The following is an 18,688-nucleotide window of genomic DNA, read 5'->3' as shown; positions in this document are numbered from 1 at the left end:
GGTGTACTCACTAGGTGTCCTGGGGTGGGGGAGCGGGGGTGGCTGGATGGATGGTATGGTGTACTCACTAGGTGTCCTGGGGTGGGGGAGCGGGGGAGTGGGGATGGCTGGATGGATGATATGGTGTACTCACTAGGTGTCCTGGGGTGGGGGAGCGGGGGAGCGGGGGTGGCTGGATGGATGGTATGGTGTACTCACTAGGTGTCCTGGGGTGGGGGAGCGGGGGAGCGGGGGTGGCTGGATGGATGGTATGGTGTACTCACTAGGTGTCCTGGGGTGGGAGAGTGGGGGTGGCTGGATGGATGGTATGGTGTACTCACTAGGTGTCCTGGGGTGGGGGAGCGGGGGTGGCTGGATGGATGGATGGTGTACTCACTAGGTGTCCTGGGGTTCGAGAGTGGGGGTGGCTGGATGGATGGATGGTATGGTGTACTCACTAGGTGTCCTGGGGTGGGGGAGCGGGGGTGGCTGGATGGATGGTATGGTGTACTCACTAAGTGTCCTGGGTTGGGGGAGCGGGGGTGGCTGGATGGATGGTATGGTGTACTCACTAGGTGTCCTGGGGTGGGAGAGTGGGGGTGGCTGGATGGATGGTATGGTGTACTCACTAGGTGTCCTGGGGTGGGAGAGTGGGGGTGGCTGGATGGATGGTATGGTGTACTCACTAGGTGTCCTGGGGTGGGGGAGCGGGGGAGCGGGGATGGCTGGATGGATGGTATGGTGTACTCACTAGGTGAGTGGGGGTGGCTGGATGGATGGTATGGTGTACTCACTAGGTGTCCTGGGGTGGGGGAGCGGGGGTGGCTGGATGGATGGTATGGTGTTCTCACTAGGTGTCCTGGGGTGGGAGAGCAGGGGTGGCTGGATGGATGGATGGTGTACTCACTAGGTGTCCTGGGGTGGGGGAGCGGGGGTGGCTGGATGGATGGATGGTGTACTCACTAGGTGTCCTGGGGTGGGGGAGCGGGGGTGGCTGGATGGATGGTATGGTGTACTCACTAGGTGTCCTGGGGTGGGGGAGCGGGGGTGGCTGGATGGATGGTATGGTGTACTCACTAGGTGTCCTGGGGTGGGGGAGCGGGGGTGGCTGGATGGATGGTATGGTGTACTCACTAGGTGTCCTGGGGTGGGAGAGTGGGGGTGGCTGGATGGATGGATGGTGTACTCACTAGGTGTCCTGGGGTGGGAGAGTGGGGGTGGCTGGATGGATGGTATGGTGTACTCACTAGGTGTCCTGGGGTGGGAGAGTGGGGGTGGCTGGATGGATGGTATGGTGTACTCACTAGGTGTCCTGGGGTGGGAGAGCAGGGGGTGGCTGGATGGATGGTGTACTCACTAGGTGTCCTGGGGTGGGAGAGCAGGGGGTGGCTGGATGGATGGTGTACTCACTAGGTGTCCTGGGGTGGGAGAGCGGGGGTGGCTGGATGGATGGTGTGGTGTACTCACTAGGTGTCCTGGGGTGGGGGAGCGGGGGTGGCTGGATGGATGGTGTGGTGTACTCACTAGGTGTCCTGGGGTGGGGGAGCGGGGGTCTTTGAGTCCGGCAGCTCCAGGGACATCCAGTAGAGGCCATTTCATCTGCAGGTACTGTGGGGTGAAGAATAGGTAACATGAAACACACATGTCTGGACACTGAAATAATACAGTAATGACAAGCATACAAAAACATGTAGGGGGGGTGAAAAGAGTGAAAATGAATGTATTTCTTATACAATAATACCAAATCTGCTTGGTGCACACTCAAATTTACCACTCACACAATTTTACACCACATGCCATTATCGATGCACTTGCTATAATGTGTTTAGACCAACTCGCTAATACTTGTTGAGACTGAATTGCATGAAATATGGTTGAGCTATTCCAGAGCAGACCATGTCATAAATGGTGTGGGAGCCAGCAGAGAGACAGAACTCTGACAGACACCTGTATGAGACTCATATGTTGTTGGAGTCAGACACCGGCTTTTGGCAGAGCGGGGGAGAGGGAAGTGAACACAGCAGACTGGAGGGGGACTGTGAAATCTCCGTTTGTCAGAGAAAAAACAAGAGTCCAGCTGTGGGCGCCCATCGACTAGCGGGTGGGAAGGGACAGCTGGAAGGAAGCTCCATCAGAACGGGAGGGAAAGGCAGGGGTGGGGTCTCAACACTAAGCCTATGGCATCCTGGTGAATTGTTTTGGCCTTTTGACCCAAACCAAACTAATCCACTCTCCTTGTTAGCATTTTTCATCTTGTTATCATAGTTATCATTATATGGAGCATTAGTGTTTTCCTTTAATTTTGGGGGGAAAGGAAAACACTAATTGTTATTTTATGGCAGCCCAGCCCATGCATCCTCACTTTGGAACAGGATCATGTATACAGGAGTTGTTCTATCTCAGCCTGAAAGCAACATGTTTCAAATATATTTTCCCTGTCAGTCTTGGTGCTGTGTGGAGCTGGTGATCTGTTCGATGCATAGCTCCACCATCTGGTTTGTGAATCAGTTTAAATACCGGATACAGCAGATTGTCATGCATGTGGATTTTCTCCATGGTATCCAACGACTTCAAATTCATGAAAAGGGTTTTCATTTCAGCTTATGCTGCATTTGTGCGAGCACACATAGGCATGTGGTATCAAAGTTCATCTGAATACCAACATGTTTCCAACACCTCTGCATGTGTCATTAGTAATGTAACAGCATTGCTGTTTAGTAATGGATCCTCTAGTTGCGAGAAGTTTAGCACATTACTCAGTAGTTTAATTTATGTTGAGTATGGCACTCCCCAAAATGGCTAGGTCAGAAGCAGGCTACATAGAGAATGATGGTTCCTGTAACCAACCTCAGCCACCTAGGCCTTATCAGTGGACCTTTGACTGTTTCACTGCCCTGATCTAAAGGTTAAGACCATTTTGACAGCTCAGCTGTTTCAGGGGCTAGTGCACTAAAACATACATGCTCTCTCTCTCTCTCTCGCTCACACACACACACACACACACACACACACACACACACACACACACACACACACACACACACACACACACACACACACACACACACACACACACACACACACACACACACACACACACACACACACATCACATTTGACTCATAACGTCATCGTGTCCTGCTGTTTAACTTCTCAAAACCACATCCCAGAATCAAACAAATTAAAGAGTATTTTGCATGGGAAAAGGCCATATTGTACAATAAGACATTGCACGTTTCCTCATATTACATAAACCAAGGCTGTGCACTTTCATTAATAAATTATACTGTTGCACAAAGTGATGTATATATGGTGGGGAAAACTCACTGCACACATGTGAAAGATGACAAAAGCCTATTCAAGGCTTAAAAGACTTATCAATCATCTGTGCAGGATTTGATTTTTAAAGCTTCATTCATCACTCCGAGTTTGTAGAGAGGAAGGAAACTTGGATGACTGCGGGTTAAAAATGGAAAAGACATTATAGCAGCAGGGGGAAAGGGAGAGAGGGGAAAAAAACATTCAGGAATGAGTTTGTCGGAGCAGGCAGAGGGTATTGTTTCCTGACAGCTGGGGTCCAATAGAGTACTGAGGGAGGAGGGAGGGGGACCCTTATTCCCATCTAAAGGGGGGGGGGGGATTCTTGGAGTTGACATCAGCCCTTTTCATTTTCAACACACTGCTCAAGGCTGAATCGCAGGTTCCAACTAATGGGCCCAAGTCCATACAACTGTCAGAAGGCCCTTGCTTTTCGAGGCTGCTAGCTCCCCATTGAAAATGTATTATGCGCTGTGCATACTGCCTAAAGAATGCTGCTTTCTGGGGGGAAAAAACAAAACAATACAGTTTTCACTGTCTAATCTATGTCATTCACGAGTCCCTCCATAAATGAAACAAGCCCTATTGTGAGCGTTTGGTCTACCCTGACCATGCCTACCCCCCGCTCCCCCCCCCCCCCCCCCCCCCCCCCCCTTCCCTTATTTGACAGCTTCTGCCAGGACTGGGGAACATGCCCTAAGGCACTTTTATATTCAGAAGAGTCAGCCTCCTTTAAATAATTGCCACTGTACACTATGGAGCGGCTGGTTAGAGAAAGAAACCCTCAAACTACCATCTTCCACTACCCTCCCTACAAATGTCTACTCAACCTTACACACCCTACCTCACTGTAGTCAACTACACACAACTCACTCACTCACTCACTCACTAACAAGAGAGCGAGAACAGTCCAGTGAGCTGTGGTAGGGGAGACAAGGAGAGCAAGAGGGAGAAAAACAACTCAGGGATCAACTCAGAGGAGCCTAAGTTATTCAAATGCTTCTTATAAATCTTTTCTGACACACTCTCACACACGCACAAATACAGTACATTCGGAAAGTATTCAGACCGCTTAACTTTTTCCACATTTTGTTACGTTACAGCCTTATTTGAAAATGGATTAAAATGAAAAAAATGAAATATGACATTTCCATAAGTATTTAGACCCCCAGTACTTTGTTGAAGCACCTTCGCCAGTGATTACAGACTCGATTCTTCCTGGGTATTACGCTTCAAGCCTGGCACACCTGTATTTGGGGAGTTTCTCCCATTCTTCTCTGCAGATCCTCTCAAGTTCAGTCAGGTTGGATGGGGAGCGTTAATACACAGCTATTTTCAGGTCTCTCCAGAGAGGTTTGATCGGGTTCAAGTCAGGGCTATCGCTGGGCCACTCAAGGACATTCAGAGATTTGTCCTGAAGCCATTCCTGCATTGTCTTGGCTGTGTGCTTAGTGTCGTTATCATGTTGGAAGGGAAACCTTCGCCCCAGTCTGAGGTCCTGAGCACTCTGGAGCAGGTTTTTATCAAGAATCTCTGTACTTTGCTCCATTCATATTTCCCTTGATCCGGACTAGCCTCCCAGTACCTGCTGCTGAAAAACATCCCCACAGCATGATGCTGCCACCACCATAGGGATGGTGCCAGGTTTCCTCTAGACGTGACACTTGGCATTCAGACCAAAGAGTTCAATCTTGGTCAAACCAGAGAATCTTGTTTATCATGGTCTGAGAGTTCTTTAGATGCCTTTTGGCAAACTCCAAGCGGGCCGTCATGTGCCTTTTACTGAGGAGTGGCTTCCGTCTGACCACTCTACCTTAAAGGCCTGATTGGTGGAGTACTGCAGAGATGTTTGTCCTTCTGGAAGGTTTTCCCATCTCCACAGAGGAACTCTGGAGCTCTCATCGGGTTCTCGGTCACCTCCCTGACCAAGGCCCTTCTCCGCCGATTGCTTGGCTTGGACGGGCGACCAGCTTAGGAAAAGTCTTGGTGGTTCCAAACTTCTTCCATTTAAGAATGACGGAGGCCACTGTGTTCTTGGGGACCTTCAATGCTGCAGACATTTTTTGGTACCCTTCCCCAGATCTGGACCTCAACACAAGCCTGTCTCTGTGTTCTACGGACAATTCCTTCGACCTCATGTGTTTTATTTTATTTGTATTTATTTTTTCGTTTTTGCTCTGACTTGCACTGTCAACTGTGGGACCTTATATAGACAGGTGTGTGCCTTTCCAAATCATGTCCAATCATTTGAATGTACCACAGGTGGACTAGAATAAAGTTGTAGAAACATCTAGGATGATCAATGGAAACAGGATGCACCGGAGCTCAATTTCGAGTCTCCTAGCAAAGGGTCTGAATACTTATGTAAATAAACTATTTCCGTACATTTTTATTTGTTGCAAACATTTCTAAAAACCTGTTTTCGCTTTGTCATTTTGAGGTATTGTGTGTAGATTATGTGTAATGTAATCACTTTTAGAATAAGGCTGTAACGTAACAAAATGTGGAAAAGGGAAAGGGGTCTGAATACTTTCCAAATGAGCTGTATATTGGCAAAAGATCAGTGTTCCTCATGAAGAACTTTACATTACTCTAAGTACGGGGAGGAAGCTTCAAATCCAAATGGGAATGACATGTTCTCTCTGCAAAATAACAGAACATTTAGGCCAGAGGTTGCTAAAATTACCAGGAATTCTGTTAAAAATGCGTTTCATTTAGAAAATTTGTTCTCCAAGTATTCCCACGAAAAAAAATAAAAAGAGACAAGTGATCATGTCTCAATGTAATCTAGTTATGAAATGATTCTTATGTTCAAAACAATCTATTTTTGGACTAAGGTGTGGTCAATTTGCAGTGAACAAATTATTAGAATTATGTTCCTGCCCCTGACCATCCGCTCCGAACAAAATCAGCCCGCGGCTGAATCTAGTATGTACCCGATTTAGCCTAAGAATCGAGCCCCTCCCCCCATTCAATCAAAATCAAATCCAAATGGTGTTTTGGACTATAACACAGAAACCTGGTTAGGAGACTTCATTAAATCCCCCCCAAATAAAAAAGGTACTTAAAACCCCAGAAAGGAAGGCACGGTAAATAGGAAGATACTACTGAAAAGGAGGTTCCCATGGCTGCAGTCTTATTGAATAGTCTGTAAAAGATTGAAAACACTGATTAACTAAAATCAGCAATTACATTTTACAGTAAACTTCAGGCAGTCCTGTAATGCTTCACAGATGTCCTTCATTTCATTAGAAACAATTTGAGCAGGCCTATGGTTGGCCTCCATCGAGACGCTGGTTTCACTGTAGAGACTGCTCTAGAGAAGAGTGTCAGATAGAAAGCTGTGAGAGCTGTGCAAATAGTCAACTTCTGCAAATATCTGATCCATTTCCATGCCTCTCTGTCTTCCAGCCTCCAGAACTCAAAATAGACATCAGTAGAATACTGTGCTACATGTCAGGGACCCAGATGCAACAAAGGTGGCAAAGTCGCCACAGAAAATTTCCAAAAAGCCAAGATTAACTCTTTGGTTTTTCGAACAGAGAGAATACAGCATATGCTCTGGGGCATGCTGACTGCCAGAGTTGGGTTCTAATTGTTAAATTTCTCTCACAGAGCAGGGGGGAACATAGCCAAGTGTCTTTGTCATCTCTGAAGTGTGTGGTGCCATACTGCTGGCCAGACAACATCAGAGCATGGAGGAGAGGAGAGGCAGATGTCTGGACATTTGTTGTCAAAGTAAATCAGACACTGCCAGAGAGAGAAAAAAACAGGCCAAACTTTTCCACCAACTATCTGCAGACTTTGGAGTGTTTTAAAAAGTGTTATCAATCTGATGTCAATGGCATGACACATCCTCAGAGTATTCTGTTCTAGTCAAACAAAACTACAAAACTGTGTCTTTGGAGTGTCTACAATGTCTATTTTAAAGAGCAATCTTGTCTAAAACCCCTATTGTAGACCCATTTATTATGGTTACAAATTACTAACCAAATGACTTTAAAATGTTAATACACTGTTCTAAGATTCCAATGGCAACAGATTAATTGACAGTGACACTCCAGCTCAGACCTGCCCTAAAGCTGCCTTGCGCTGTGGCATCAAGCCCCCTCCCACCCCTCTCCTCTCCAAACAGCAGGGCCAGAGGAATGCTTCCAGTGACTGCTCCAGCAGATAATGTCAATCACCTACTGTGTGGAGAGCCCCTCCCTATGGTTTTCTTTTGCCCTCCAACAGAAAACAAATGGGCCACACAGCTTGCTGTTAGAGTGAGGTGTTAATGATCCTCTACCCATATGAATAGCAGCTCCACACGTTTGCCTTGTCAAACCTTACACCATAGTCCCCCGTTTCTCTCCGCTCAAATCACCTGCTTATGCGAGCCATTGACACCTCTACTTGATCTATGCATGACATAAGCTTGCAGAGCAAAGACAATTGCTGTAAGTAGTCACACCTTGTCACCGAGTTTGAATTAAGACCCATTGTTTGCAGACATTGCGGGCAATTACATAGACATAGGCAAAGTCCAGCCCTCATTGTGCTAATTAGTGGTTAATTGATGGGGAAACGACAAGCAGTTCCGCTGGTCAGCTTGGCTGCTACAGGGCACAGAAATAGTTGTTAGTGGGTCGTTCCACCTCAAAAAGCACAAAGAGGACCCACCATCTCAGATTGTTCTGAAATTGTTTCATTATTTTGTTGAAATATAATTTGATCTGAGAAGCTAATTTATTGCACCCAAATTGGCCATTTAAATGTATAGGATTCATTTCATATTAATTAAATATAGTACCTAACATCTGATTTGAACTAAACCTTTTTCTAACCACTAGTTAGACATGAGGAATACAAAGAAAGGGACAAAAGCCACCCACGGACCCTCCACACCCCAACAACGAGTATATAGTATCAGTTCTGAGTTCTCTATGTCTCACAAGTAGTATGGTGATGTTTATTTCCCCTGTTCAGAGAATTTGTCATTTAAGTTAGGTTTATGTCCCATCTTACATTCTGATATTCCCAGGTTCTGACCACTAGATGGTGCTGTTCTAGGTCTTTTGTTAAAGAATCCCCACACCTCAAAGTTAAAGGGATAGTTCACCCAAATTCCAAAATGCCATTGGTTTCCATACCATGTACGCATCCTATGGACAAGGTATGACAGCAATCCATGCGTTGGTTTTGTTGCCCACTGTTTCAAATCCAATTAAGGTAAATTGTACCTAAATTACAATTTTCACGCTTCATGTCCAAATCACCCTGAAGTATCTAAAAATGTATTGTGTAACTCAAAAATGTTACTTATAGAGGATTTGGAAATGGAGCGTGGAAATGCCAATATAGGTACCATTGACTTTTTTGTGCCACAAATGTTAAGTATTAGCATTTGAAACAAAGGCCAGTTAAACAAAACCAAAGCATGGGTTGCTGTCATACCTTGTCCATAGACTGCATATAGAAACCAATATGTCATTTTAGAATTTGGGTGAAATATCCCTTTAACATTTGGACCAAACACTGAGGTGTGGGGGGATTAAAAAATGTAATAAAAATCACCTGGAACAAAACCATCTAGTGGTCAGAACCTGGTAACATCAGGATGAAGGATGGGACACAAACCTAAGAACTTAAATGACTAATTCTCTGAACAGGGGAAAAAAATGAAATACATTACATAGGATAAATACATAATACTCCGAGACGCATCTACACTGAACAAAAATATAAACGCAATTTGTAAAGTGTTGGTACCATGTCATACGCACAAAAAGTTCATTCCTCTCACAAATGTGTTTACATCCCTGTTAGTGAGCATTTCTCCTTTGCCAAGATAATCCATCCACCTGACAGGTGTGGCATATCAAGAAGCTGATTAAACAGCATGATCATTACACAGGTGCAAAATAAAAGGCCACTAAAATGTGCAGTTGTCACACAACACAATGCCACAGATCATGTCTCAAGTTGAGGGAGCATACAATTGGCATGCTGACTGCAGGAATGTCCACCAGCGCTATTGGCAGAGAATAGAATGTTCTGAAACAAAGCTGAAAATGTCTTCCATGGCCTGCATACTCACAAGACATGTCACCCATTGAGCATGTTTGGAATGCTCTGGGTTGACATGTATGACAGCGTGTTCCAGTTCCCGCAAATATCCAGCAATTTCACACAGCCATTGAAGAGGAGTTGGACAACATTCCACAGCCTGATCAACTCTATGTGAAGGAGATTATTTGCATTGCATGGTCACACCAGATACGGACTGGTTTTCTGATCCACACCCCTACCTTTTTTTAAAGTATCTGTGACCAACATATGCATGTCTTTTTTCCCCAGTCGTGAAATCCATAGATTAGGGCCTAATGGATTTATTTAAATGGACTGATTTCCTTATATGAACTGTAACTCCGTACAATTTTGCATGTTGCGTTTAGATTTCTGTTCAGTAAACATACTACTTGTCTAACATAGAAAATGGATACTGTATACTTCTTGTTAGAGATAAAATTATGTTTTAACAAAATAATGTTGCGGGAATGCTAATATCTGTTTCTAACTACAGAAATTATTTCAGAAAAATCGGAGATGGTGGGTGTCATGGCTTGCTGAAATAACATGGAACGGTCCTAGTGGAAAAACAGCCCATTATCCAGTCTGACTGCAGTAAAGTGGATTACCTTAGGAGGAAGTTGTCAAGGAAAACAATCCTGAGGAAAACTAAGGAACTTACAAGGAGAAATAAAACATGGAGAAAATATTATGGTGCCTACATAATTGATGGAAATAACAATTCTTTACTGCGAATATATCCACACACTGTATTTATCATGTCATACCTAAACATAGATATACACTGGCCACCTTTATAGGGTTGTCAGTAAATAACAAGATGCTCTTCACATTAAAGACAAATATTGCCTTGAACAGTTATATTCTTAAACTGAACAATGTATGAACTACTCCAAGGCAATACAATGAAACATTATCAAACCACTTTCAATGTCCTTATCAGTGTTGGTACCACCCCCCCCCCCCCCCCCCCCCCCCCTTTTCAGGAAAAACTGTGTGCCAAATGCACATGCCATAAAATGGATACAATACCAACTAGGCCATTTTGAATATGAGTACATCAAAAATTATAGATGTGTGTGGTAGGATATGTGAATAACAGAATGATATTTCTCAATGCCCCCCCCAGCCCAGAGCAAACATCCAGTTTATGTGTGGGGTTAACCCTGAGAAGGCCGCTGTTTCCAGCAGTGTCACTAGCATCCTGCTAATGGCTAGCACATTTGAAGTATCCATTAGTAAGTAGAGGAGTGAAGTTAAGTGACTGTGACAGGGGCACTCCCTCCGCTCGTTGGGCCTCTATTGTGACCCGGTTGGTCGCCCTGCTCTCTTATTCACAGCCGGGGAAAATGGGTCAAAGGTCAGCCATCCAGAGTGCACTGGTTTCTATGGCAACATGGCCTATGAAGGCCAGGCTCATTTGCCTCTTAACATGCTCTTGTACACAAAATAACTATTAGTGCAAAGAGGGAGAGAGGAGAGTGAAGAGGGAAGGAAGGCTGAGGGAGGTATTAAAAACACAGTGGATGGGGCTTTTCGAAGATTCTCAACCAGTTAGACTGTGCCAAAGAGTCCCAGATAAATCCAACATAACATCCATCGATGCTTTCTCACAACTATCAGTCTTAGTCCAATACAGAGCTGACATCACTGCCACGGTCGTCTACAAGCTACAAAGTAGAGGTTTAAGACACAGAAGAAGAAAAAAACTTGCTAATTCATCCACACTTTTGGTATTGGTTTGATACTCAACAGGGAAAATACTTCTAAATATCACACAAACATACCAGAGATTCAATTTCATTGAACTCAATGAGCTTTCGTGTCATATGACTAGCTCATGCATATTTTGAAAAATGCCAAACTGGTCTTCAAGCCCCGAGTTCTTTAGGCTGCAAACATTAGGTTTTGTTTGTAAAGACCCACTAATGAATTTGGACTTCAGTCTCAATACACAATCTCTTTGTACATGAACATGAAGTGCAAGCCCAAGTTATATGTTGGATTTTGCTTACTCTTATTTTGGCCTTTCTGAATAGTGCCTTGGGGGTTTTACTAGAGAGGAAAATGGCTTTAGTGAGACTATGCATTTTTACAGCTCACGCAGTTATTTCAGGGTTAATTTTTGGGGGGGTTTGATGTGACCCTGAATTATTGCTTCCTGTAGCCAGAGCTTAAAGTGTGTTGCTACGGCAGCAGAGTGAAAGCCTTTTTAAAGGAAGCACAGTATAGTTTTTATTCTATTTAATTGACTTTAAGGCAATTTCAATAAGATGTGGTTAAGGAAAATAAGCACTTTGTGAGGCCTTGTTGGGGTGAAAGTTTGGAATAAGTGAGCAATTGTATTACAGAACACAACAACAGGCAGGTCGAATAAAACTGAATGTATAATTAGAGCCATAAGAAAATAATCATGTGTCTGGCATGAGAGGATAGGAGGCTGCCATGCTGTTGCAGTCAGTTATGTGGTTTTCCATACCTGGCGTATCTGCTTTCAATTGTGATAGGCTTCTCTGTTAAGCCTAGTGTTAATGCAGTCCAATATCAAACCATGCTACACCAATAACGAAGAAGACGTTGTCTGTCTTTCACATCATTTCTACTGTCATTGTTTGTCCAGTAACACAACATTTTATTGTTTTGGGAGCAGCCTACTTTCATTGAAATGCACAGCCGTAAACCTCTGTGTAATTAACTCCAGAACATGTGGTGGTTAACAGTGGTTGGCTGGATGTTTACTGTAAAGCTCAACAGAGAAATCAAATGAACTCCATGTGCATGTGTGTGCATGTGTGTGCATGTGCGTGTATGTGTGTATGTGCGTGTGCGAGAGCGAGGGATGGAAATAAAAGTGCAACATCTAAACAAAAGACACATCATTGAAACCTACATTTTTCATGTTTAACCAAAACACATAGACTAAAAGGGACAGCATGGGTTACCAATATAATGGAGAGTGTGGTGCCTGCCAAGCTGATTAAGACACAATAATAAGTCCACCATACACCCTCACACAACAGGGAAAATACCACTACACAGTAATCACTTCTAAACTGAGGGAGAAACATACAAATAAACTTTTTACAGAAAAAGTGGATAAATATTTATACCTCAGAGTAAATTTGATCTTAAAGCGATGATAAGTCTGTCAACTTTTCTATAAGTGCTTTCTGACAGAGCAAACCAGGCCGATTTTGTCTAGTCTTTTAAAACTGCCTCAGAGCAGCTGACAGAGGCAGGAGGCCATGAAGCATCTTTTAGAAAAAGTCAGTTTGAAAAAGTGGGGTCAGTGGGTGGGGTGCTGGGGAGAAGGGGAGAGAGAAAAAGGGCCTAAATTAAACACATTTGTTTCTGCTCTCACATACCACAAGTCTTATGAAAACAGAGGGATGATTGTGTTCTCTCTGCAGCCACCCCCCAATGCCACCCAGCCTCCTCCACCAGCTCCACCCTCCCCACCACCACACACACACACACACAGCTGCCTGCAGATGCCTCCAGTGTTTGCACTGCAAGCAGGCACAAATCTCAGGGCCTGAAGTCTCAGCCCTGCTTCGTCTCAGTTTTACTGCCTGACATCCCTCTCACCCCACTGCTAACTTACTCTCTCTCCCTCTGAAACACACACACACACACTGCGGGTATGCATGCCTGAACACTATGTTCCTCTTGCGTTACTACAGCCCATACATCCAAGTCACATTGTTCAAGTTTAATATGGCAGCATTTTGGACTTAAACAATCGTATTCATGTAAAAATTATTAATCAAACAAAGTTAGACTGTGTTGCTGACTCACCTTTCAAGACGAAAATGTTAAAATGGGTCAAACAGCAGTTACCATACAAAATCATTAAAATGTTCACTAGTACAAATGTAAATAAAATGACACTTTCTTAAGAAAGTACATTTAAACCCAGAGCAAGCAGTCAGTACATACTCCTGCTTGCCAGTTCCCTAATTCCAGAAACATCAGCCTTTAGGAGGAACACGGAGCAAAACGAGCCTGGGTCATAAGATCCTTAAACCTCTTCAAGGATCACCAAGTCGCCTGACAGCAAAACAATGGAGTAGTAAACATTTGCAGGGGAATCTTCACCTTCCTGAGCACACATTAATACCTCTCAGTCCCTGTCAATACTTAGGAAAAACCTCTTGAACAAATACTTTTCAGAGGGTTTGGAGGAAAAGGGAGGGATGAAATTCTGTGATCTTAAAGAAATAAAATCTTTACAGATAATAAATGCCATGTCAAATGAAATAAAATTATCTGTATCTGAGAGGAATGACGGGAAGTACCAAAGGCACAATGTTAGCCAGGGGTCTTGATGAATGCCAATGATATCATGGAGACTTTTATCAGGGAGAATGGAGGGCCACTAAATGCCAATGGAAAGATATTGAAATCCATAAAGATGCTGTAACTACACCAACATCAACTAAAGGCTGACCTTGCCATTTTGCTAAAATATTCCAGTCGCTGCATATTACTATAATTCAAATCGGTATACATTCTTATGAGAGGGGCAAGGTGATTATGATCAGGGGCTGCAGCAAATATCAGATTCCCAGGTAGGAACAGGGCAGTGTACCAATTACACTGAGAGTGTTCGGGAATGTAGAGCCAAGACCACGCAGCCACAGACCTGAACACGAACCACTCTCCACAATCACCACTGGCCATAGCAATACCGCACATGCTGTTTAGCTCACATAGTAGTTTTGTTGATGGAGAGTGGAAGAAAATATATTTATTTCCAGATATATTCTTTCCAAAAAATCTAAACCTATCCTACTTTACAGTGTAACAAACTTCTTCCAAATCCAAAGTGCTCACTCCAGCAAAAAAATTGAGATGACCCAAGCACTGTAAGCTGTGGCTCAGAGTGAGACAGAGACAGAAAGAGAGAGAAGAGGGGGGGGCTGATGGAGGAAAGAAGGGGGAGGGGGGAGAGAAGGGAGAGGGGAGCTTGTGCACAATTACAGTAGGGATTTATGGCCTGAGAAACAATTTATAAATCACATCGCCTGAGATAATGTGATCCAGATTGCTCTCCATGCAGCTGCAATTTTGGTCTGCGTGAAACTGCATAATAAACCTGACTGGAGGACATTTTGGGGGTGGGGGTGGTGGGACGGAAAGAGGCTGGAGTTGTTGGTGGGGGCTGACGAGAGAGGTCTTTGGCTCACAAACTTTGGAGGTGTTATGGACAAAAAGGCTGAGAGTCTTTTATTTGTGTGGTGTGAAATTTTGCTGAGGTGCAAAACAAGATTGCTGATCTTGAGATGGAGAGTCCTTGCGTAAACCTCACAATATGACTTTTCACATGCAAATAATAAGTCAGACGTTTATGAAAAGCTCAATCAATCTAAATGCCATTATGTATGGAGGTGAAGGGTAATTATTGAGGGAGAGACAAAGTAGGCCTCCAGCAAAAATACCAACAACAGTTATACAATGGCCCTAGCGTAGCCTGCAATAAGACACCATATCCATATCTCAAGTTCGAAGCCAATGTCATTACATCCATGTGAAAGTATTTAACCACCATAATCACATCAATGGATTAGAGTGAACCCAAACATTTATTTGAGATAAATCATTGTGAAAGAAAAAAAATATTTAACAATAGAGTGGCTTTTTCCCTCTCTTTTCACAGCTTAGAGCTGGTCTGAAAAAGGGAACGGATGTGCTTGGTGGGGTTTGGTGCCCACTCAGCCAAGTGGCCCTGAACCTTGACCTCTCACCCTTCACCTTTGGGGGGCAAACAAAGCTCTGAGTGACATCTGAAACAGGAGACCCTATGGGGAGAGAGTATCTGGACAGGGCTGAACTGACCCATTAACGCTGCTGATAAGATTGTGTCTTTTTTTTCTTATGCGCATCTTAAACCATGGGGTAGCACACAGCTCAATCAAAATAACGAAGCAAACAACTAATTTGAGGTCAAAGTCCTCATCTCATGTAATCTAATTTATTTGCCAACACCTCCGTATTATCCGAGAGCAAACAAAACTGTTCCCTAATGAACAACTTCACCCGCCTGACGCCAAGCAAAGCTGTGGTTACCAACAACAAGTGAGAGAGAGGTTCCATGGAGCTAGTTATACATGTTTAACGAGGGGCTTTGCGAAGCCCAGTCTAATATGAGTTATAGCAAAGAAGGAGAAAAAAATGGAATAACATGGCAAAACCCATTATCGAAAAATAGATGCAACAAACAAATAATAACCAGTCTGTTTATAAGGAACTCACTGAGGCATATGCACTGCTCTTCCAAAGACTCAACACAATAGCTCACGTAAATAGCCTCCAAGCAGTAGCACGTTGTAAACAAAAACACTGGAGAGTGTTGATTGCAAATGTGGCATATAGAAGTGAATGTAAGCCTTGGTCTCCAGAAAGCTTAAAGCCACTGTAGTATTTAAATCAGGCAAGGAGAGAGGAACATTGGGCGAAGGCAGCATTCTGTAGCTCAGCTGTGAGGCTCGAAGTAGTTGCCCTGGGGTCTTTGTCCTGCTTTTTAGGGCAAGTCTGAGGTAGTCAAAGACCCTATTCATGACCAGAGCTCTCGCTGCCAACACACCCATACAGCCCCAGTCAACTCAGCCCACAGCTATAGATCCTTCCCATTTCACACGAGAATCAGATCTGCCCCCCAAAGCCTGCTTCAGGGATTTCCAATAGCAGGCCTTTCCAGCCCATGTACAAATCAAACAAAAGGACTCCTTGGCTTACTTCATGTCATATAGGCTTGATTAGAGCTTTTTTAATGTAGCTAACTGGTCTAACTATGCAGCAAATAAGTAATTCACGTTTGTAAGGATTTTGTATCAAACCATGTAAATGGATGAGAAATTATATCAATGGAAGGTGTGGAGGAGTTTGCATCTAATCATTCCAACTCGCCATATTGCAACTGCACCTATAGAGACCCTTCTCTTAAACATGTTTAAATTTGAAGTCTTATCTTTTATTATACTATTGATGATGCTAGGGGACAACTGTTTCAAAGTTTTGAAAACATCTTTAAGCCAAATAAAGACAAGCGTCAAATGAACAAATCACAAGGATAATCTAAAGAATCAAAAACACAGAGAATCTCACTGCAGATAGGTACTTATCACAGTAGGAGGCCGTTTCTACTCTTGCTAGAACAAAAGTGATACCTGCTGCGTGCCGACCTGGTAGTGACGAATCTGCCGTTCCCACTTGTAGAATCGCAATGCTAGTCAGTGGCCAACAACTTGACTTTTAGTCAATCAGAGAGCACAACCCCCCACGTGGCGGAGCCAACAGGGGTGACAACATTTCGGGTTAAGTGCTTTGCTCAAGGGCACAGACAGATCTTTCGCCTAGTCGGCTCTGGGATTTGAACCAGCGACCTTTCGGTTACTGGCCAGCTAGGCTACCCATATGAAAATGTAGGCTATGGGATGGTAGCTAGCTAAGTGCACAGATGCATTGCAAACAACACTAAATACTTCCTCCAAGCTAGATAACCACCGTAGCTAGTATTGCCATTATAATTAAATCACAATGTATTAGTTTCCTGGAAACAACTGCCTTTGTTAGCTGCCGAGTTGGTGCAATGTCCTTAGCTAGCTATCCAGCTATGTTGTGCTAACTAATGAATATGCTAACATTAGCTAGCTAAACATTTGGCTATGGGCTGGCACTGGCAGTATGTGATTATGGAGAGTGAATTAAATTGTTTCTTCGTCATCTTGGTAGGTAATTATCTGGCTAGTATCAACAAGGGCTTTCTACAAAATAGCAATATTAGTGCAGCTAGCAAACTAACATTGGAATCTAGACCATAAACTAAGCAACACAAACGGACAAGCATTGCCAACGCTACAGCCACCTTCTGGTTTGGAGTACTTTAACCAGCCTGAGTGACTGATGACCAAGGTCTTTGCTGTGTGAACACAAAAGAGATTGACTGCCGACACTGTTCAGAGGTGCTAATTATTCGTGGCTGGCGAACGGTAGACAATCCTATGTGCATGTCCCTGCTAAAAGGCAGGAGAAGGGGAAATCCCAAAATCACTTGAAACTAAAGCTTGACGATCTCAGCTGGAATGCATCAGTGTGTACTATTCATGGTAATCAAGTACATTGCATAATAGTTTGAAATATTCCATGAAAGGCCATAAAAACTACAAATCAAACAATTAAAAGCTGTGACAATTTTACATCTCGTCTGACTAACTAGATCCACAAGTGGAGACAACGAAGCTACACATTTCAGATGACTTGTGTCTTTGCTTTAATCAAATGTGATGCTCTGCAGAACATTGTGACTCCTTAACAAGTACAATTGGTTTACAGGGGTTACTTGGAGGCAGCAAAGGCAACCAGAGGCAAATGGGGAATTGAAATGTTAGGACAACATCCACATCAACAAGCTGAATGATAACTAAATAACCATTTCAGTTTATGGCATTACACTGAAAGCTCTGTCACAGGTCCAAAAGTGATGTTCCACCTACATGCCTTATCCAAAGAACCTTGTTTGAAAGTCTTGCATCTTCCCCAGACATCCTCCACTGAACAAGTTAATCCTTATCTCCAGAAGCTTAAAGTGATTTAATAAATGTTGACATTCAGTAAAATGGGTAGCAGCTACTCTCTTCGAAGAAACATTCCAATACATCCATCTGCTGCTTGTAAATGTATGCAAGCTTACATTACACTAGTGTACTATAAACACTAGTGTTATTACACTGTCAATATGTATGACATTGTAATAAGAGTTGAAATGGGAGTAGCACACCAGTTCACACTTTAGCAAACTTGTATGACATTGTATTGATTACATGGACTGCATGTTCATTAACACCCGTTTCTCACAAATCTTTCAACGTGTCATGTAATCACCAAGTACGCAGGTCTTATGACAGAGGGACACTTATGTCCAATGTCCAAGAAAACATGTCCTCATCTTACTGTGTCACGGTGGTATCTAGGACCTTTAGAATGCATGCAGGTGCAACGTGATGGCTCTACCAGGAGACTTAAGCCGGGACCAGCAGTGCTGGAATGAGACACACTGATTTACAACTTCAACATGAACAACAGCTGCTCCGCTCACTGACAACTAAACTCATGCTGGAAAGATACCCAACCATTTCTTTATATAGTATAGGTTGGAGAGTCTAATCTGGCCATACTAGTATATATACTTCACAAACACAATTAACCTATGGTAACCTACCAGTAGTTACTATACTTACTTTATCCTGCGTTCCTAAAAGTAAAAGTTGCAGAGTAAGCCTTAAAAAAATATTTCCATGGCATTTATATGAACTTA

At 43.6% G+C, this 18,688-nt stretch overlaps 1 protein-coding gene across 3 annotated transcripts in view; it reads right to left on the bottom strand.

Moving 5' to 3' along the window:
* LOC129853582 (transcription factor 7-like 1-A) overlaps positions 1–18,688 on the bottom strand; it is a 50,079-nt gene that overhangs the window by 22,715 nt on the left and 8,676 nt on the right. For all 3 annotated transcript variants that reach the window (XM_055919775.1, XM_055919772.1, XM_055919773.1), the window contains exon 4: positions 1,504–1,587. In XM_055919775.1, the coding sequence (XP_055775750.1) occupies positions 1,504–1,587 (84 nt within the window). The remainder of the gene's footprint in view (positions 1–1,503; positions 1,588–18,688) is intronic.

This window comes from Salvelinus fontinalis, chromosome 4, assembly GCF_029448725.1.
Source record: "Salvelinus fontinalis isolate EN_2023a chromosome 4, ASM2944872v1, whole genome shotgun sequence".
NCBI classification, from domain to species: Eukaryota; Metazoa; Chordata; class Actinopteri; order Salmoniformes; family Salmonidae; genus Salvelinus; species Salvelinus fontinalis.
Note: the sequence above shows the minus strand (reverse complement) of the source record. Positions and strands in the feature narration are given on the sequence as shown.